The 22,945-nt window shown below is 40.5% G+C and overlaps 1 protein-coding gene across 1 annotated transcript in view; it reads right to left on the bottom strand.

Annotated features, from left to right (window-relative positions):
* phldb3 (pleckstrin homology-like domain, family B, member 3) overlaps positions 1 to 22,945 on the bottom strand; it is a 91,239-nt gene that overhangs the window by 46,508 nt on the left and 21,786 nt on the right. Inside the window, 4 exon segments of the mRNA XM_034174146.1 lie at positions 955 to 1,083; positions 2,952 to 3,089; positions 3,462 to 3,572; positions 3,680 to 3,822. Of these exon segments, the coding sequence (XP_034030037.1) occupies positions 955 to 1,083; positions 2,952 to 3,089; positions 3,462 to 3,572; positions 3,680 to 3,820 (519 nt within the window). The 5' untranslated portion in view covers positions 3,821 to 3,822.

The raw sequence follows: 22,945 nt of genomic DNA, 5'->3' as shown, positions 1-22,945 counted from the left end.
CGTCTTTCATCACAAAATCTCCTGTAACAGTGGAATGTGCCACAAAAGTGCTGATGTACACCTCTTCCACAATTTCTCTGGTAGTCAGACGACGTCCCGGATCAACACAGCCTTCACTTTGGAAATGATCTGGTCGTTTCAGCCTGTCGATGGCCGCTCGGAGCGCGGCGCGCCCTGCGCCGCTGTGGGCCATCTTTAATCCAGTTGTAATGATCCTTAATCTGTGTGACGCCCAGAGTATCTTCACTGAAAGCCGTCTGAATCTTCCGAATGGTTTCCACCTGGCTGTCTCTCACCTGGAGGTCTCTCACAGTTTCTGGAAAAATTTGATTCAGCGCTGCTCCAATCGCTCAGCCATTTTCCTGACAATGAAAATCCGACGAGGGGGCTGGACCAGTGCTCACTCAAAGCCTGCCCACAGGCGAATGACGCAACCGACAAGGGTGAAAAAACTCACGCATGCGCACGAAGGTTCAAGCTTGGCTGATGCAAGCGCACATGATTCAAATCCATATAGTTTTTTAAAAAATAAAAAGGTCGGATAGTTTTCTAACAGATCTCGTAGTGGTTAAACGATGGGCTTGAGACCAGAGGATCCTCGGTTCAAATCCCAGCCTGACCGGAAAATCACTAAGGGCCCTTGGGCAAGGTCCTTAATCCTCTAGTTGCTCCCGGTGTGTAGTGGGTGCCTTGCATGGCAGTAGCCTGACATCAGGGTGAATGTGAGGCATTGATGTGGAAAGCGCTTTGAGCGTCTGATGCAGATGGAAAAGCGCTATATAAATGCAGTATTTTCTCTCCGCGCTTGACACTTTTCAGCAAGTACTTTTTATTGTCTAAATATATTTTGCTTTTGCAAAAACATTGTGCTATTTATGATTCATGTCACATACAAATTTCTGTTAGATAAGTGATGGCCAAAGTTTTACTTGCCGATCTCGTCGTTCGACCCACCTGCTGTAGCTGCAGTGCTAGCTGTTCTCGCTCGGTCTCCGGCTGACTGGTCATCAATTTCTCATTCTCCTCAAACCTTCTCCTGAGCTCCTCCACTCTACTCCTCTCCTCTTCAAGCCTTTCTCGCTCCTGCAGTTACACAAATGGACACAGAGTGTGGAAAAGGGGTACAGCAAAAATTATCACATTCTTTATGAGCAAGCAGTGAGATTAGAGGCCACCAGGGCCTTGTGATGAGCATTAAAGCCGTAGTCACATCAACTACAAGTGACAGCAACAAGAGACGATGGTCACTCTGCCGCCAGCTAGGCGGGGCCAAAATATATATCTGAAGTCTATTGTATGTAAATGCTCACTGATACGACACAGCGACTGCCAATCCGGGTGAACAGGCAGTGTAACGTCAGCTGGTTGTTTGCTTGAAAAAAAAAAAAAGTCCAAGATGGTGGAAAACGTTCCGTAACAGCTGTTTCTGTATAAATGTACGAGGTTTCTCATATATTTTGCAAAAGTTAGTGAGAAATAAACGCTTCTAAATATAAAAACACTGTTTTTGTAACCAGATAACACCTCTGAAGTGATTTACAAGAAATCTGACAGAGATGTCGCGGGAACGCCCATCAAGCGACAAAACCAACTGCTAGACACCGTCATTTGTAGCTAATGTGACCGTAGCATGAGGCTAGCTTGACTGATGCACATTTTCTCTAAAGTAACAACAGCATGCATCCAGAATGAGGCAAGAAATTAACTAACCGTTCCAAAAAATGTCGTAAATATTAACCCTGCATAGTGCAAGGTTAATATTTACCCATTTCACCAGGTGGTTTCACTGATTAACTTATCCCATCTGCTCAAAGTGATGTTAATCAGTGAACTCGCCTGGTGAAGTGGGTGGTTGTATAGAAAATCTTTACCTCTTTGCCCTTTCTGGAATCAGTTTGACATCTACGTATGCTCACCTCCTCTATGTAACAGATGAAAAAACTTTTATATCAATGTATAATAGTCTAAAACGAAATATGTAATCATACATATTGAGTGAAAATGTTATCCGTTGCTGTACATTACCATGTTTTTGAATAATTTTGAGAAAATGACACTTAAGACTGCATACAACATATCAACCCTTACCAAAAAGTAGTACATACAAGTATGTTTCAAGTATACTTCCAGTTTACTTTTTATATACTTATCAGTACTATTTTTTGGTAAGGGAAGCTTCATTCATTTCATGAGGCACCAGTGCTAACCACTAAGCCACCGTGCTGCCCATCTGATTGCATCAGTTTGATTTATTTTATATGCAGCCATCTGCATGTAAAATAAATCCATAAGAAGAATAATTCCATGGGTCACTGATGTTTCAGTGTAAATTCACAGCTGCTCTGGGCGATCCATCCACATGAAAGAAATAATTCCTCAAACTGTTGTTCCACAATACTTTACTTTTATGAAAGACTGAATAACATGAAGGTGTTTTCCGGGTTTGACAAGGCTGTTTTTTAAGTTTCTGGGGGTTAATTTCTGTCTTATGTCACGGAGAAACTCAGACAGACATGCTGCAAGTCAGACAGACAGACAGACAGACAGACAGACAGACACACACACTGTACCACTCTGCTGTTAATCTATCTAAGCAGAGAAGGTTTGACCATGTGAGCATCTCTCAAAAGCAAGATGCCCACTCTTGGTTTGAACTTGAAATTTCTCAGTGACATTACATCACTGACCTATTACTAGAAACATGAGGAAAGGCTGACCATGACGCAGAGGCGCCAAAATTACTTTCGTTCATCTTCATATGGTTTGCTACCACAGTGTGGAGAGTTACTGATATTAACCATACTGTTTCAGAAGAGTTGTACTTAAATGACTCACAGACAGGCAGACTGATGGACAGGGTGATTCCCATTCCCCGTGCTCCACGTCCTCCAAATTTTTGTTGGCAGGGGGAATAATAAACTAGACAACAGTATGCGGTGTGTGTGTCTTACCTTGTGTCTTTCATTTTGTCTGTGTTGTTGTCTTTGTGTGGCCTCCAGCTGTAGACTCTGAATCTTTTGTGTGTGTTTCTGCAACTGGTCCTTCTCCATCTGCAGCTCACCCTGCAGCAGGGCGATCTCCAGCTGCAGCTGACAGGACAGGAGACAGCAATGAGCTGAATTATCGTGACCAGAGCTTCAGCAAGTCAGACATATGCATTCCTGTTCTGTGAGTGACGTGAAGAAAGCCCTCAAGATTCAAATGTGCACACTTTAGCAGAGAGACAATCTTGAGTTGTTGTGCAACAGGTGCCAAAAGTTTCTCCTATTATATATTTTGAATTCACAAAATACTAATACAAAAGTATGCCACATTTCCTGTGCCTACATCAGTACCATAACAGCCAAACCAGACAAGCTTCATGAACAAATTGTGATAGTTTGTCTTTTTTTTTTCCCAATGCATTTATGTGAGTATTTACATATATTTTGATGAGTAGCCAACAATCACCATTTCCTCACCTCAATCTTTATCTCCTCCTTCTGCTGGTTGAGCTCTGCAATTCGCTGTTGGAGTACTGAGGTTGATGGCAGCACCCTCAGCGAGCTCGCCTCCAGCTTTTTAATGCAAGACTGCCAAAAATGCAGACAACAGCAAATCAGTTGACAACCTTAAAAACATCACAGAGTGTTTAATCTGCTGCTGCCATCAACATCCTCACCTGATACCAGTCACTCACCTTCTCACTCTCTGTGCTCTCTGTGTCTGACTCCGCCCCGGAGGAGGCGGGGCTTTGCTCTCTTACTACTCGAGTGAGCCACGGCGGCTGTGGCCCCTGTTCCCATCGGCTCCTGGAGTTCTCCATGTTATGTAGGGGCATTTCTAAAGAGAAAGGGAGGAGGTTAATAAGAGGGACAAAGCAGGGAGCCTTGCTGACATGACTTGTGGTGACTGTTGTGGTAATATAATCTGCCACATGGATGAAGGCGTGTGAAGGATCAGGTGACAGTTCACAGAGGGGATATTACGCTTATATAATAGGCTACACTGCACATTTAAATACAGACATCCTCCCTCAACTTCCACAACAAGACTCGTGAAACAGAAAACATCTCACCGTGAAGAGGACGTAACAGTGAAAGAAAGAAATAAGATGTGGGTGGTGGTTTGTGGTGATCTGTCAGGGTCTCTCTGAGTGCAGGACTTTGGCGATACATACTTTCTTGGAAGCTTTTGATGTGCATCAACAGCCGGATGTAGTGTGAGCAGAACTATCATCAATTCTATACTTCAATGTAAATTCTACCACAACAATATTAAAGTTCAAAATACACTTTGAAGTTATACTTTTTATCTGTCGCATTCATGCATGTCTTAGTAAGAGTGTATTATATAGCATTTACAGCGGTCCACATCAAAGGGGTTGCAAAGGTGTGGTCACAGTTGGAGTACAGGCCTTTATTATCTATGCCTTTTCACTACACTTACACTTCTTTAATCCTCATCTGTGATCTTTTTACACAAAAGCACATATGTGCACTCAAACTTTGTGGGAAAATACGGTTAGTTCCTATTGTTCAACATTTTCCCACCACCTTTCTTCACCCCCTGTGCCCCGACTCTCTGCCTCCATCCAGGCCTTATTAGGCTGCAGGGAATGCAGAGCCCTGAGATAAATATACATCTCAGATATGAAGCCTTCCAAATGACCAACATCAGGAGAGAGAGACAGAGTGAAGGGAGGAGGCTAACTGTGTGGACAGACATGAGACAGGAAGTGGCACGCAGCATATTAGTATCGAGTAGTCATATGCAGCTGTGGAAGGAGTTTCTGTGGACATACCATAGTTGATAAAGTTCACTAAAGAAGAGTAAATCCTTAATGTCCTTCAGGGCAGCGCTTATCTCTGGTTTCTGTGGCATGAAACTGCCAAGAGTTCATGACTCCCCCTGTATGGGATGCCAATCCATCGCAGGAGACTTCCTCAGCAAAGCCCGGTACCCATTTACAGTTGGGTGGACTGAGACAATTCAAGTGAAGAAGGTGAAGTGAAGAAGATCCTGCGAGTCCCCTTGGATGGGATGCCAGTCCATTGCAAGTTACTTCCACAGCAAAGATTCTTTGGCCAAATCAAGCACTGATGCAGACTGACCCCAGAATTGTCCGCAGAGATAACTTTGGCATAGGTCAAGGTATTTGAGGTCAAGGCCCAGTAATTAGATTTTAACCATTTGAACCAAATGGCACAAATTTACAGGTGAATACCAGAATTCCGCTAGAAAAGTCAAACAAAGGTCAATCCTCTAGATGAAGCTCATGGTCAAGATCAGAGGGGTCAAAGGACAGATTTCCAACCAGCAATGAACTGTACTGCTTAATCATAAATTATATCCTAAACAAAGTGAACTCATCTGTATTGGTGCTAACGGGTACCTTACCATCTTCATGCGGGTGATTCTCACGAAATCCAGATTTAAAAGGACTCCAACTTCAAAATTTTCAGAAGACATTTGAAGACAAATTTCCAATTAAGCATCTAAGATTAATGTCTGAACTTACTAAAAACATTATTATTTGACATCGTTTTGGGAATTTTGTATAAAATTACAGGTATTTTGGTAATTACTGGTATATTGAGTGCAGAGAAAAATATCGCAACATCAAATCACATCAAATATATTGTTACATACTTTTATTTTTGGTTATTTTTAAAGTGGGTTATTAAACACTTATGTCAAGATGTATATATGCCTCAGGAAAGATTACTTTGTTATATTTCTAATTTAAAAAAAATAATAATATTTTTTCTCATTACCGCAAGATATCTAATGATTTATATCAAGTTTTTTTTAGGATATTTCTTTGAAAACTGACAAATATAATGTTTTTTGTTAGAGAGATTAAATAAGTAATCCTATAAATTGTATAAACAGAATTACAAACTAAAAACAATTTTATAATTATTAAATAATTTGCAAATAAACACATATTGCGGTAATGACAACAGTGTTTCGGAAATTAAATTCACTATTTCGGAACTGAAACTCAACACATTCATAGATCAGCAATGATTTATAGTTAACACAGAATGGCACTATTTATAGAATATATTTTTATAAACAAAAACATTTCCATTCAATTAATTTCATTCATTCAATTCATTTAGTTGTATATTCAATTATGAGTCAGTTGTATAACATACAGTCAGTCAGTCACACAACATACAACAATTAAGCAAAAACAGTAAGTAAACAAGTAATTTCAGTGTATCACAATCACACAAACACACCACATTCAGTGTAAAATAGAAGAGTAATGAATCTTAACCCATTTTTTATTTAGAACTATAGATATAATGGAATAGTAGGCCAATTCATTTATATACGCCTTTTGTGCTTTGCCCATATATCAGGCAAAACACAGAAATGGCAGGCAGAGGAGGTGACAGGAAGTGGTTCCGGAATTATGTCCCTAATGTAGTACCAGATCCTTTCTCCTGGAAATCTTATGCTTGGGACAAAGAACCGGTTTTCCCCAGCACAGCTCATGGTGTCAACTTCATATTGGCCATCAGTGACCTGTTTTTATAAGTAAAACAAAAACATTTTTAAAAGAGTGGCTTGATCGAGCATTTGCAGCACAATATTAGAACTGAACTAACTAAACAAGTCTAACAAGAATTAAGATGTATTTTTCCATTGATATAGAAATCTTGAAAGGAAATTCACCTGTGTAACTATACCAGGGAACAACTCTGCATCATATTCAACTTGGAGCCACTGTCCAACCTCTATGGTAGCCTCGGCAAAGATGTTTTTGTGAGAATGTCCTAAAAGTGAAATTAACTTATTTATTAACTTATCAAACTTATTTATTTATTGTAATATTTAACTTAACTTATCAACCTTTGACTTACTCGATGTATTTTCATGGTTCTTGGAAGTGCTTTAATTTGTGGAGGAACCAATTCAATGCTCTCCTTAATTTTTTTCCTCTGACACCTTGTAGAGAGTCACAGATTAATTATTTTGTAGTTGGTCAAATAGAGAATCAGCATCTGGAATGCTGGTTTCATATGAGTTTCATATCTGCCAAGTTTTTTAAGACCCCACGAATGCCGTCTGGTGCACCTTTTCCATGTGATGCCTCTGTGAAATTCCATGTTATCCACTGAAACCCATGCATGAACGGCATAGTGTAGGCCAGATAGAACGAAGTCTTGTTTCTATAATGAGAGGTTGGGCCATCTGATATAATGTCCTGTCGTGGTTGTACCCCGCCTCACGCCCTATGACTGCTGGGATAGGCTCCAGCCCCCCTGCGACCCTTAATTGGACAAAGCGGTAGAAGATGAATGAATTAATGAATAATATAATATAATATATAATAATATATATCCAATTCCTGATACTACGTTACATGTAATGCCAGTGCTACATAAAAAGGGAACGCTAGTGACCACTGCTGGAGAGTTTGTAAAAACTATATATATAGCAGTTACAAACTCTCCAGCAGTGGTCACTAGTGTTCCCTTTTACTTTTTTATTAAGAGTTTTAGACAAATATCCTGTTATATCAGAAATACACACAAGTTTATACATGTATACATCTATTTCTCATTACCAAAACAGTGAATCTCTCTACCGCAACCTGTCAAGTGTTGCGGTGTATGATAATGCTGTTGTGGAGTATGAATGACCTTGAACTTTCCTGCGCTCTTTCAAGGCACTATGAGGCCTAGCTTAACTTTACCTAGCTGTTTATATTTAGACCATGATGAGGTAAATATTAATCAAGAATTTTAAAAAATTTAAAATGTTAAATGTTAAAAGCGTTGCGTATCGGTAATGAGACATGAAAAGTCGTGTAGGCACTCAAACAAATGAACTTTCAAATTTTATTTGGAGAGAAATAAAATGAGGTGCTTAGCTGGTGGCCATCTTGGGTGTCACTGGAAATTATGTCCCCCCATTCAGAATTTCTTGATTATAAAAGTTCCTTGTGGACTTGGTTCCCATGATGCACTGTTTCTTTCTCTTTTTGCTCTGTATGCACCACTCTGCATTTAATCATTAGTGATCGATCTCTGCTCCCCTCCACAGCATGTCTTTTTCCTGGTTCTCTCCCTCAGCCCCAACCAGTCCCAGCAGAAGACTGACCCTCCCTGAGCCTGGTTCTGCTGGAGGTTTCTTCCTGTTAAAAGGGAGTTTTTCCTTCCCACTGTAGCCAAGTGCTTGCTCACAGGGGTCGTTTTGACCGTTGGGGTTTTACATAATTATTGTATGGCCTTGCCTTATAATATAAAGCGCTTTGGGGCAACTGTTTGTTGTGATTTGGCGCTATATAAAAAAATTGATTGATTGATTGATTGACTTAAATGATGATTAAAAATTGTTGCGGAGGATGAGAAAATTGGTGGTGGACAAAGTTCTTTTCCTTAAAATTTTCACTTTTTTTTTTTTTTTTTTACAAATGAATACCAAATATCACATGTTTATTTACTGTAACTATTTGTAGTATAACATGCACTGAAAGTTTATCATGTTTATTTTTATTAAGTATTAAAATTAGTATTTCGAAGAACCTAAATTCAGTAATGGACTCGTTGTGGTAATGAGAGTTATACTATTAAATGTGAAAAAAACAACAAAAAATATTTTAATGATGGTCACTTTAAATCATGTGCAGCATAGCCTGTAATGATATGTTTATAACTGTATCCTTATAATTGTGATAGCATTTACTTTGATTGTCATAATGCTTCATGCTTGGTCAGCCTAAAGCTAATGTATTCAAAAAATACACAGACATAAAGTTTATTAGATCTAACAATCAGGTCTAACAATACTGTTGGTACATGAAGGACAGTTGACACAATGTCTTGCTTGTGCTCTGGAGTAAAGCAATGATTTCCACTTTCCCAGCAATTTAACACTAGACCAATAAGTTAGTTATTTTGTGTCGGGCCAGACCTAATACATTCTCCTAAGTCATACAAATGTCATCAGTCAAAAAACAAACAAACAAACAAACAAAAAAAACTAATGAATTAATTAGAAACAATGAATTGAAAAACATTAGTTCATTCACAGAAAAAAAAACCCAGAAAGAACTTTAAAGTCACCACTGTGTAAAAAAAAATATATATATACATATATATAGAGAGAGAGAGAGAGAGAGAGAAAGAAGAAAAAATAAATAAAAATCAGCAGATGGATTTGCCATCTGATCTTTTGTTAAAGTCCACTTCAGATAACACCATAAACAAGAGGGTCATTGAGGAGTAAAGTCCATGGTTTTATGTTAACACTGTGGTTTTTCAAATGTAGCAAACAAGAGGCTGAACAAACATAATGTACTGACAAAAGTGAAAGACAATAAAGGACAGAAAAGAGGATTAAAAGAAGTCAGCACAGAAAGAAAAAGCAGAGTGAAAGAGATCAAAGAACAAAACATAGTTTTGTGCCCAAAATAATTGGTCGTGATTGCAGGGGAGGGGATTGCCTCTGGAGAATAAGATAGCGGCAGTGTGAGCAGAAACACAGTTAAACATCAAATGAGGTTGTTATGTAACTGCTACCCAGAGGTGGCAGAAAGCATAACCCTCAACTCTCAACAGAAGACTTAAAGACATACTTGGTGTATTAAAGTACAATGTTTAGTGTTAATCACAGATAGGGTTGCCAACTCTCTGAAAAATAAATAAGGGACACCTCACTGGCAGGGCTGACAGGAAGGCGCCATTACTAAGGGTGGAAATGTACAGCTCATCAATAATAAACTAACCGCTTTTTTTGCACTAGCGTCACTATTTCTTAATGGATTTTAATAAATGTAGGCTTGTTTCAAAGCCCTTTGAAAGCTTTTTCCAATGCACCTATGCATGTGTGGGTGAAAAAAAAAACTTTTATGTAAAATGCAGAAATTTGGGGAAATTACGACAAACTGTGCTGCTTTTTTCGCTTTATTGTCGCTATTTGTTAACAGATTTTAATAAAAGTAGGCTTGTTTTAAAGCCCTTTAATTGCTCTTTCTAATGAACCAATACATGTCTGGGTAGGAAAAAAATGTTTTATGTAAAGTGTGGAAATTTGTGGAAAATATTCCATTCTGTTCATTTACTGTGATTTTTTTTTCCTGTCATCATAATTCTCGATGGATTTTTATAAATGACGCTTGTAAGTTGTATTCATGCTAATTAAAAGGTCTAACAAACCCATACATGTCTGGATAAAAAAATCCTTATGTATTAAAATATTAATCTGAAGTATGCCTTGCCATTGTGCTCATTTACCTTGCTGCTTTTTCCACTGTAATATTACTGCTAGTCTTTTAATGACAACAACATATATATGATTTTTACTAACATTTTATTACAAGTAGATATAAAGCCATTCAGAATTTATGACTTTTGACCCTCAGTCAGGGAAAAAGTACCTCCTCCATCCCCTCCAACCACACTGTTAAAATTTAAATGCCTCCTGTGACCACCATATTAAACAACAGCTGCAAGTATATATATAGACATAAATATATTTAAACATTTTTGTTTCCGCATGTGAACGCAGCTTAATGAAAAGAACTTATGGCGTTGAGTTATAGTCTCAATATATTGACATTAAATTGCGGCATAACGACTTTAAAATAGACATTTGTTTTACATAATTACATTAAGGCTCTTGTACAGTTCATTTTAGTATTGGAGAATTTGTTTTTGTGGTTCGTGCAGTTGATGGTGAAGCACTGGCTGCCTTTTTTCTCCTCATATCGCTTCTGTTTAACAGGCTCAAGGTCTCGCTCCACCCTCAGTAATGGCCGCTGTGCGGCATGCCGCTAGTCACGTGACGTCCATTCCAGTCTCTATTTCCATGGACCGGCCAACTGACCACTGCCTTCACCCTTCCCAGCATGTGTGTGAAACGATTTTTAACCATTTGACTATTGACTTGACCCTGAATTTAAGTAGATGCACACATGCATTTGTTATGATATGAACATGCGGAAACAAATTATTATTTAGCAATTTATTTTTAGTGCAAAATAAATTTTCACTCACAATTTCAATATGAGCATCCTGTCCTGCTTCAAAGTATAAAAACAATTTCTTTAAAAATAAATCTGTCGTGTTATTGCTTAACTTAAAAGTGTATAAATTAACAAAAAAATATCATCCAAAACAATGTAACAGTGAAAGTCTGAAAAAGTAAACAATACTTACAATACTTATAGCTGTTGTCACGCACCTTTTCCACCCAGCCATTTCCCTTTTCCCATTTGCCCATGTATTTTTGCTTTCTTTTTTGTTTTGTTTTTTTCGAGGAGGAGTAACAATGTTACAGACATTGCTGTTCGTAGGCGTATCTGCAGTGCCAGTGTCGGTGTCTGTGTCGGTATCAGCCATGCTACTTTGTTATGGTCGTCCGACGACCGTCGTCGGCTCATGATTCTCGTCCGGGATCTTCTTGCGAGCAGATGTCCCTCAACCAATGAGATAAGAGTGATTCTGCATCGTCAACTCGTGTCTGTCAGCTCATTGGTGAAGAGCAGGAGAGAAGCTGGGATCAAATTTACCGTAAGTTTCCATATAAAGCGCCAGTCAATTCCATTGACATTTTACAGACTTTTTGATTCTCACAGAAATACGGGACAAACTGCGTCCCGTTTCAGGTCAATACGGAACGCACACTTTTATTTCCAAATAAGGGACGATTCCGTTTTTCAAGGGACGGTTGGCAACCCTAATCACAGATAAACATTAAATGGCAGCAGATGATTCACCATTACATGCACAATGTGACAGATTAGCTGTACGAGGTCTGTTAGAAAAGTATCTGACCTTTTTATTTTTTTGCAAAAACCATATTGATTTGAATCACGTGTGATTGCATCAGCCAAGCTTGAACCTTTGTGCGCATGCGTGAGTTTTTTCACGCCTGTCGGTTGCGTCATTCGCCTGTGAGCAGGCTTTGTGTGAACAGTGGTCCACCCCTCTCGTCGGATTTTTATTGCGAATAAATGTCTGAACGATTTGGAGCTTTGCTGCATCAAATTTTTCCAGAAACTGTGAGAGACCTCCAGGTGGACACCATTCGGAAAATTCCGATGGCTTTCAGGGACGATTTTATGGGGATTACACAGATTAAGGAGTGCTCCAGCCGGTTTAAAGACCACCCACCGCGTCTGAGAGCGCGGCGCACTCCGAGCGCCGATCGACAGGCTGACACAACCAGATCATTTCCAACGTGAAGGCTTTGTTGATCCGGGACATCGTCTGACTTCCACAAAAATGGCAGAAGACGTGGACATCAGCACTTTTTTGGCACATTCCACTGTTACAGGAGTTTTATTCATGGAAAGAGAAGTGGAGGGATGTGCCACGGAGCCACTCATGGCGCGGGACAAAAGCAACTCCGTGTTGGTCTCACAGGACGGCTTTCAGATGGCTTTCAGACCGCGCGTCGCGGTGGAGCCGCATGACACAAAGCAACACCGTGATGAAGCCTCACAGGACAAGTTCTGGCATGTCCAGCTCATGCACAATTTCTCGGATAGTCACACGACTGAAAAGCCACCAAAAGCTGTCTGAAAGCCATCTGAAAGCTGTCCTGTGAGACCAACACGGAGGTGCTTTTGTCCCGCGCCATGAGCCATTTTTGTGGAAGTCAGACGACGTCCCGGATCAATAAAGCCTTCACGTTGTAAAATATCTGGTTGTTTCAGCGGGGTGTCAGCCTGTTGATCGGCGCTCGGAGTGCGCCGCGCTCTCAGACACTGTGGGCGGTCTTTAAACCGGCTGGAGCACTCCTTAATCTGTGTAATCCCCATAAAATCGTCCCTGAAAGCCATCTGAATTTTCCGAATGGTGTCCACCTGGAGGTCTCTCACAGTTTCTGGAAAAATTTGATGCAGCAAAGCTCCAAATCGTTCAGACATTTATTCGCAATAAAAATCTGATGAGAGGGGTGGACCACTGCTCACACAAAGCCTGCTCACAGGCAAATGACGCAACCGACAGGCGTGAAAAATCTCACGCATGCGCACGAAGGTTCAAGCTTGGCTGATGCAATCACATGTGATTCAAATCCATATGGTTTTTGCAAAAAATAAAAAGGTCGGATACTTTTCTAACAGACCTCGTATGTATCTTCACTGATCCAATGTCATTTGGATTATTCTTGTTCTTCCTGGTCGGATACTTTTCTAACAGACCTCGTATGTATCTTCACTGATCCAATGTCATTTGAATTATTCTTGTTCTTCCTGGTCGGATACTTTTCTAACAGACCTCGTATGTATCTTCACTGATCCAATGTCATTTGGATTATTCTTGTTCTTCCTGGTATAGCGGTCTTACCAAATGTGATAAATTACACCTTCAGGTGGTTCAGAATAAAATGATTAGATACTTGTTAAATGCCTCTCCAATGACTCACATTGGAGTTGACCAGTTTGTAAAGGTTAATATGCTGAACCATGTATTTAATGTTGTTCATGATTTGGCACCTGATTACCGTAAATCTAATTTTATTTCGCATGTTTCATCTTATGAGACAAGGTCCAGTGATCTGTCTTTTAACGTCCCTAGAGTACAGTCTTTTGGCTTATCATCTTTTACATTTACTGGGATGGAATAGTCTTCTTCTGTCTATTCGTGAAACTACTTCTAGGCATGTGTTTAAACATCTAGTTAAGCAGTTCTTATTAACTAGTACTGTAAATTCTAGTCAAGGAATCTTTTTATATTATTAACATCCACTTTTTAAGGTTTTGGTCTACGTGAATTGCTTAGAGCTATTGCCCAAGAATACTCTTTTATTACTTTTATTATTTCTCTAGAATTATTGTCTGGGTCGTGTATTTCCGTAACACATTTTGTTGAGCTTTTCCAGTATTGTATTTCATTTTTGTGTATGTCTTTCTTTTTTTCCCCGAGGACCACAATGTAAATAAGCATCCATATTGGAAGCTTTCTTGTGTTATCCTCGGCAGTATTTTTATGTATTCTTATGTAATTTTATTGCCAAATAAATTCAAATCAAATCATGTATGGTTCTGTTTAAAAGTTGCACTTTAGCTCATGATCTCGTACTGTATGAGTTCAAATTCCTGACTCTGCCCCTTTTAAGTCCCACTGTGACATTTTATTTATTATTCAGTTGAACAGACATCACACCACAAATGTGACACATCAAGTAGCCCCGGGGGGATAGGAGTTAACCCTCCTACTATCCTTGTAGTCAATTTGACCCCATTCAATGTTTATCATTCAAAAAATACTTGATTTTTTTTTTTTTTTTTTACTTCATATTTCATGACTTCTCCTAATTTAATGAGTACATTTGATTTAGCATAAAATTTTCGCAATGACATTTTTTCATTGTGTTGAACACATATTACAGGCATCAGTGGTCCTCTGGGGTCAATTTGACCCCAGGCTCTTTTAGCTGTCTAAAACTTGTCTGTCTGTGTGAGACCCAAATAAAACGTAACATCCCCACACCTGCAGGTGCAGAGTTGATACATGACATTGGGGAGGGGCATTGGGGGTATGAATATATGTGTGTGTGTCTATGAATGTGTGGTGTACTTCTCACACCTCCTGAGAACTGAAAATTCCCGCACTGTGGGGAGCGGATTTTCCCGCAAGGACACTGGTAGTTCATGGAAAATAAGGGAGGAGCAAACGTATAAAAGCTTGCACCGCAGCCTTCTAGCCAAATCATTCCTCATTGTGCTCCATCAGTACTGCAATCTTCATGACGTCCCTCTTTCTCTTTCTCTGTCTCTCTTGAAAATGTTATGTGGGAAAAGATTTACAGTGAATGAAGTTTTGGAACCCAGGGGGTCTGTCCCCCCACCCCCCAGCTTTCACAACTAAAGCCAATAAAGATTAAAGACTTTTTAAAATGCCAGCCGGAATGAAATTTAACACAAATATTACAATAAGGTAGGTGTACAACCAAGTCTAAGACCTGCTAGCACTGTTGTCGCTACCTGAGGCAGAAGTGAAGATGTAATGGAGATGAAGGAAGGTAGAACTGAGATGTATCTGGCATGCACTGATGCACTGATTTTACAATGTTGTGTTTCTCACTTTGCATGTGGGACTCCACTGCCTCTATTCCCTTCATGCAGAGTTTGAAGGGCTTCTTGCATAAAATGCACTGTACCTCAAACACAGTCTCTGGTACTGGTTTATGAAAAGCAACAAAATCTTCCCTGTAAAGCCAATTTTCATTAAATTCACACTTCCTCGTGTTGTCCTGTTATGGTGACAGAGTTGAAAATGTGTCTGCTCTGAGTGTCCCAGCAAGAAGATTTGTTGATTCCGCTATCTTGGATAGAAAAAGATGTTGCCATTTATTTATTTTAATTACAATGTCAAAAGAAAACATGAATAAAATTCTACTTCCTATGTTTTGTGTGCTGAAATTTTTAAGACTTTTGAAAGACTGATTTCAGACATGTTAACACCAATTAGGGCCTGATTTTTAGATTAATGAATTCAAGGCCTTTCAAAGCTTTTAGGGATCTGCAGGAATGTGTGTGCTTGTGCATGTGACTGACTCCAGTTTGGACAATTACCACTCCAGCAAAGTAAAAGGTAAAACATTTATGTGCACCTCAATGCAAAGCACGTGTGTGTACACACTGGCTGTGCTGTAATAATGCACTTTGTACTTGTGTCAGAATCATTATAACAGGAACGTGGGTTGTGATAATGGCAAAAGTGTTCCACTTGATTTGCTGATACTCGTAAAAATACAGAAAACATGGCACACAAAATCTGTTATTTTGTGCACTTGTATTTAAGTGTATGTAGTTACACTTTGGGTTTAGCAGGACAAACTGTGTGGACAGTGCACTCCAAGACAACATGCTCTACGATGCGTATTAAATTGTAAATACTGATGGACATGATTTTCACAATGACTCCATGAAAAACTGAGGAAGATAAAATGTGACCCGGCCCAGATGAAGCGTGGGGGCCCCAGTCTGGCGCCAGGCCTGGACGGTGGGCCCATCAGCAAGTGCCTGGTGGCCCAGCTTGCCACAGAGCCCGGTCAGGCACAGCCCGAAAACACAATGTGGACTTTACATCTCCACCCTGTGGGCTCACCACCCCCAGGGGGAACCGCTGGGGTCAGGTGCGCTGTCCCATGGGTGGCACAAAAAGTCGAGAACCAGACACAGGCGGCAGATGCTAACTCTGGAGGCATGGAACGTCACCTCTCTGTTGGGGACAGGAGCCGGAGCTTGTGCGGGAGGTGGAGCGCTACCAATTAGATCTGGTGGGCATAGGGTTGCCAACTCTCTGAAAAATAAATAAGGGACACCTCACCGCCAGGGCCGACCGGCCGACTGACCATTGCCTTCACCCTTCCCAGTGTCTGTGTGAAATGATTTTTAACTATTTGACTGTTGACTTGACCCTGAATTTAGGTAGATGCATACATGCATTTGTTCTGATATGAACATGTGGAAAACAAATTATTATTTAGGAATTTATTTTTAGTGCAAAATAAATTTTCACTCAATTTCAATATGAGCATTCTGTCTTCTTTAAAAATAAATCTCTGTAGTGCTATTGCTCAACTTAAAATTGTATAAATTAACAAAAAAAACAATAGAAAATTTGCATCATCCAAAACAATGTAACAGTGCACATTTACACATTTAGTGTAATAAAAAGTGCAAAAAATAAAGTCTGAAAAGTAAACAATACTGTTGTTGCGCACCTTTTCCACCCAGCCATTTTCCTTTTCTCATTCTCCCCTGTATTTTTGCATTCTTTTTTGTTTGTTTTTTTTTTTTTAGGAGGAGGAGTAACGACGTTACAGACATTGCTGTCCGTAGGCATATCTGCAGTGCCAGTGTCGGTGTCTGTATCAATATCAGCCATGCTGATTTGTTATTGTCGTCCAGCGACCGTCGTCAGCTCATGACGTCGGTATCTTCTTGCGAGCAGATGTCCCTCGACCAATGAGATAAGAGTGATTCTGTATTGTCAACTCGTGTCTGTCAGCTCATTGGTGAAAAGCAGGAGAGAGGCTGGGATCAAATTTACCGTAAGTTTCCATATAAAGCTCCAGTCAATTCCATTGACATTTTACAGACTTTTTGATTCTCACAGAAATACGGGACAAACTGCGTCCCGTTTCAGGTCAATACAGAACGCACACTTTTATTTCCAAATAAGGGACGATTCCGTTTTTCAAGGGACGGTTGGCAACCCTAGGTGGGCATCACCTCCACATACAGTCTCGGCTCCGGAACCACTCTCTCCAAGAAATTACCTTTTTTTAAAATGCTGAAACATGCGCATTTCCAAAATGCCACAAAACCATAACTAAAAGTACTTAATTTACTCATGTCTGAAGTCCATCTGGGTAAATGGAGCCTTCCTCCCGTTAAAAGTCAGAGCGACAAGCATTAGTGCTCTGACTCAAACTGCAAGCACCCCTCCCCCACTCCCCCGCACAGAGCAGCAGCGCACAGTATTCAGACATTCAGCTCACACATAGACGGTCCAAGATTGGAAAACTTTCCAGGGTGTATCGGTAAACTCCCATCCATGAATTACTTTGGTATTGGAAGCCGGTACCAAATCTGGATCAGATCAGACCCATCATTAACTTGTATGCAACCGCACACAGCTCACACACAGTTTACGAGTTTACTTGCTGGCGTGCCAATGAGGGGATCAAATTTGTGCAAGTGTCAAGGTACTGTTAAGGAGTGGCAAACTGGGATGGTGGTCCCCATTTTTAAAAAAGGCAACCAGAGAGTGTGTGCCAATTACAAGGGCATCACACTACTCAGTCTCACTGTTAATGTGTACTCCAGGGTGCTGGAAAAGAGGGTTTGGCTGATAGTCAAATCTCAGATTGAAGAGAAACAATGCAGGTTCCGTCCTCGCCGTGGAAAAACTGACCAGCTCTTCACTCTCAGAAGGATCTGGAGGGGGCCTGGGAGTATGCCCATCCAGTCTACATTTGTTTTGTGGACTTAATCGGGTATCCCGGGAGCTATTGTGGGAGGTGCTGCGGGACTATGGAGTGAGGGGGTCCCTTCTCAGGGCCATCCAATCACTGTATTCACAAAGCGTCAACTGTGTTTGGGTTCTCGGCAGTAAGTGGGACTCGTTTCCGTTGGGTGCTGGCCTCCACCAGGGCTGCACCTCGTCACCAATCCTGTTTGTGATATTCATGGACAGGATATCGAGGCGTTGTCAGAGGGAGGAGGGTCTTCAGTTTGGTGGGCTCAGGGTCTCATCACTGCTTTTTGCAGATGATGTGGTCCTGTTGGCTTCATTGGGCTGTGACCACCAGCACTCACTGGGTCGGTTTGCAGCAGAGTGTGAAGCAGCTGGGATGAGGATCAGCACCTCTAAATCTGAGGCCATGGTTCTCAGCACGAAACAGATGGATTGCCTACTCTGGGTAGGGAATGAGGTCTTCCCTAAGTGAAGAAATTCAAGTACCTCAGGGTCTTGTTCACCAGTGAGGGGACAATGGAGCATGAGACTGGCCGGAGAATTGGCACAGCATGGACGGTATTGCATTCATTCTACCATACTGTTGTGACGAAACAGGAGTTAAGCCAAAAGGCAAAGCTCTCAATCTACTGGTCAGTTTTTGTTCCTACTCTCACCTGTGGTCATGATGGTTGGGTCATGACTGAAAGAACAAGAATGCAGGTACAAGCGGCTGAAATGGATTTGCTCAGGAGGGTGGCTGGTGTCTCCTTTAGAGATAAGGTGAGAAGCTCGGTCATCCGTGAGCAGCTCAGGAGTAGAGCCGCTGCTCCTTAGTGTTAAAAGGAACCACCTGAGGTGGTTTGGGTATCTGGTAAGGATGCCCCCTGGGTACCTCCCTAGGGAGGTGTTCGAGCCACGTCCATCTGGGAGGATATCCCGGGGAAGACCCAGGACTAGGTGTAGAGATTATATCTCCACACTGGCCTGGGAACGCCTTGGTATCCCCCAGTCAGAGGTGGTTAATGTGATCCCGAAAGGGAAGTCTGGGGTCCCATGCTGGAGCTGTTTCCCCCGTGATCCTATTCCAGATAAGTGGTTGAAGATGAGTGAGGAATTTAGGTCATCAGCCATAAATGGCAGGCGTCATACTTCGCAAATATTCTATCTGGATCCTTTCTAAGGGCCCCACTGCACTCAGAAGAAGACCATGAAAAATACCATGTCCTGAAAATTTTGATGAACACAACGGGAACATGTTCAAAAACACAAAAATCTGCCCTTTTTAATTCAATACTTTGTCCTGATTACATTTCTGCCATAATGTTACAGTGTCTAACACATTCCCACTGATTTCCTCCTGCGCTTCCATTCCACAAATAGTAACATCAAACATGCGTGCCACATTCTTAGTGCATCTGTCTGGTCCTTGCCGATACTGCACCCGGTGCTATGCTTTTTCATGCATTCGTAAATTCTGTATGCATGTACAAAATCAGCTCATACACTCAAATAAACTCCATGCATGAATGTAGGTGAGTAGGTGTGATGGGGTCAGCAGGAGTCCTTGTGCATCTGAAGTCAGTAAACCTCATTCTCCAACAGACAGTAGAGCCCGTGCGTTTTAGCCTCATTGTTAGAGTTCCTGCCGTCCGTCCAGAAGATAGCAAGTTTGTGCCCAAGTGAGGAAAACACAACACAATTCAGAGGTTAAACGGGTACGTGGCATATTTCATTCACAGAGTAGTCTGTTTGTGCCCAATTTGTGCAGCATCTCTGAACTCCCAAATAAGTAATTAATACATCAATGAGGTTGTTAATACACCCTTATTTACTACTTTCCTGTGTCCTAATTCACCCACATCCTCACTGTACATATTTTCACTATGTCCAAAGTTCAAACGTCCTTCACGTTTCTATAGGTCGCACTGCACTCTTTGCTGCACCTGCTGGGTTCTTAATAAGATGTGCAGGTTCTGACTCTGTCCTCCCAGGTCTTTGTGGACACTGAGTGAGGGGGGTTGCCCTTTATAAAACAGAATTATTAGTCTGCTTTCAAATATATTTTAGATTTTTCACAGTTATATACAACACTTAAAAGCTTTTGTTTTGATTTTAACAAGCTGCATTTATGACTAATGGCTGTGTAGGTGCACTAAATCTTCTCAGGGCTGCTGCTTTTACCATGACTGCATCACAATTACCAGTTACAGTTGTATGTAAAAGTTTGGACACCCCTGATGATTTCCATGATTTTCCTTTATAAATCATTGGTTGTTTGGATCAGCAATTACAGTTAAATATATCATATAGCAGAATAACACAGTGATATTTGAGAAGTGAAATGAAGTTTATAGGATTTACACAAAGTGTGCACTAATTCTTTAAGCAAAATTATGCAGGTGAATAAATTTGGGCACCCCAACAGAAAAAAATACATCAATATTTAGTATATCCTCCTTTTGCAGAAATAACAGCCTCTAAATGCTTCCTATAGCTTCCAATTAGAGTCTGGATTCTGGTTGAAGGTATTTTGGACCATTCTTCTTTACCAAACATCTCAGGTTTGTTGGTTTCTGAGCATGGACAGCCCGCTTAAAAATCACACCACAGATTTTCAATAATATTCAGGTCTGGGGACTGAGATGGCCATGCTAGAATGTTGTACTTGTTCCTCTGCATGATTGCCTTAGTAGATTTTGAGCAGTGTTTAGGGTCATTGTCTTGTTGAAAGATCCAGCCCTGGTGCAACTTCAACTTTGTCACTGATTCATGAACATTGCTCTCAAGAATCTGCTGATATTGACTGGAATCCATGTGATCCTCAACTTTAACAAGATTCCCAGTACCTGCACTGGCCACACAGCCACACAGCATGATGGAACCACCTCCAAATTTTACTGTTGGTAGCAAGTTTTTTCTTGGAATGCTGTGTTCTTTTTCAGCCAGGCATACCGCCCCTTGTTATGTCCAAATAACTAAATTTATTTTCATCAGTCCACAGCATCTTATTCCAAAATGAAGCTGGCTTGTCCAAATGCACTTTAGCATATCTAATGCGACTCTGTTTGTGGCGTGTTCACAGAAAAGGCTTCCCCTGCATTACAGTATCATACAGCATCGCTTTGTGCAAAGTGTGCTGTATACAACCCCTGGCAAAAAATATTGAATCACCGGCCTCGGAGGATGTTCATTCAGTTGTTTAATTTTGTAGGAAAAAAGCAGATCACAGACATGACACAAAACTAAAGTCATTTCAAATGGCAACTGTCTGGCTTTAAGAAACACTATAAGAAATCAGGAAAAAAAAAAAATTGTGGCAGTCAGTAACGGTTACTTTTTTAGACCAAGCAGAGTGAAAAAAATATGGAATCACTCAATTCTGAGGAAAAAATTATGGAATCATGAAAAACAAAAGAATGCTCCAACACATCACTAGTATTTTGTTGCACCACCTCTGGCTTTTATAACAGCTTGCAGTCTCTGAGGCATGGACTTAATGAGTGACAAATAGTACTCTTCATCAATCTGGCTCCAACTTTCTCTGATTGCTGTTGCCAGATCAGCTTTGCAGGTTGTCATGGAACCATTTTCTTCAACTTCCACCAAAGATTTTCAATTGGATTAAGATCCGGACTATTTGCAGGCCATGACATTGACCCTATGTGTCTTTTTGCAAGGAATGTTTTCACAGTTTTTGCTCTATGGCAAGATGCATTATCATCTTGAAAAATGATTTCATCATCCCCAAACATCCTTTCAATTGATGGGATAAGAAAAGTGTCCAAAATATCAACGTAAACTTTGCATTTATTGATGATGTAATGACAGCAATCTCCCCAGTGCCTTTACCTGACATGCAGCCCCATATCATCAATGACTGTGGAAATTTACATGTTCTCTTCAGGCAGTCATCTTTATAAATCTCATTGGAACGGCACCAAACAAAAGTTCCAGCATCATCACCTTGCCCAATGCAGATTCGAGATTCATCACTGAATATGACTTTCATCGAGTCATCCACAGTCCATGATTGCTTTTCCTTAGCCCATTGTAACTTTTTTTTTCTGTTTAGGTGTTAATGATGGCTTTCGTTTAGCTTTTCTGTATGTAAATCCCATTTCCTTTAGGCGGTTTCTTACAGTTCGGTCACAGACGTTGACTCCAGTTTCCTCCCATTCGTTCCTCATTTGTTATGTTGTGCATTTTCGATTTTTGAGACATATTGCTTTAAGTTTTCTGTCTTGACGCTTTGATGTCTTCCTTGGTCTCACTCAGAATTGAGTGAGTCCATATTTTTTTCCCTCTGCTTGGTCTAAAAAAGTAACCGTTACTGACTGCCACAATTATTTTTCTTGATTTCTTATAGTGTTTCTTAAAGCCAGAAATTTGCCATTTAAAATGACTTTAGTTTTGTGTCATGTCTGTGATCTGCTTTTTTTTCTACAAAATTAAACAACTGAATGAACATCCTCCGAGGCCGGTGATTCCATAATTTTTGCCAGGGGTTGTAGTTGAGTGATGCACAGAGACACTATCTGCAGCATGTTCATGTTGTAGGTCTTTGAAGCAGGTCTGTGGGTTGACTATGACTGTTCTCACCATCCTTCGCTTCAGCTTCACTTCGGGCCTTAACTACTACTGTGGCTGTGGTCTTCCATTTCCTCACTATGTTCCTCACAGTGGAAACTGACAGCAAAAATCTCTGAGATAGCTTTTTGTAACTTTCCCCTAAACATGATGTTGAACAATCTTTGTTTTCAGGTCATTTGAGAGTCATTTAGAGGCTCCCATGTTGCCACTTATTAGAAGATATGCAAAGAGGGGAAACATTTGCAAATGGCCACCTTACCCTTTCTCATGATTGGATTCACCTGTGAGGACGTCAAGGGTCAATGAGCTTATCAAACCAATTCTGTGTTTCAATAATTAGTGCTAAATGTATTCAAATTAATAAAATGACAAGGGTGCCCAAATTTATGCACCTGCCTAATTTTGTTTAAATAATTATTGCACACATTCTGTAA

This window comes from Thalassophryne amazonica, chromosome 7 (assembly GCF_902500255.1).
Source record: "Thalassophryne amazonica chromosome 7, fThaAma1.1, whole genome shotgun sequence".
Taxonomy (NCBI): Eukaryota; Metazoa; Chordata; class Actinopteri; order Batrachoidiformes; family Batrachoididae; genus Thalassophryne; species Thalassophryne amazonica.
The sequence above is the reverse complement of the archived record's forward strand: the minus strand, read 5'-3'. Positions and strand labels throughout refer to the sequence as shown.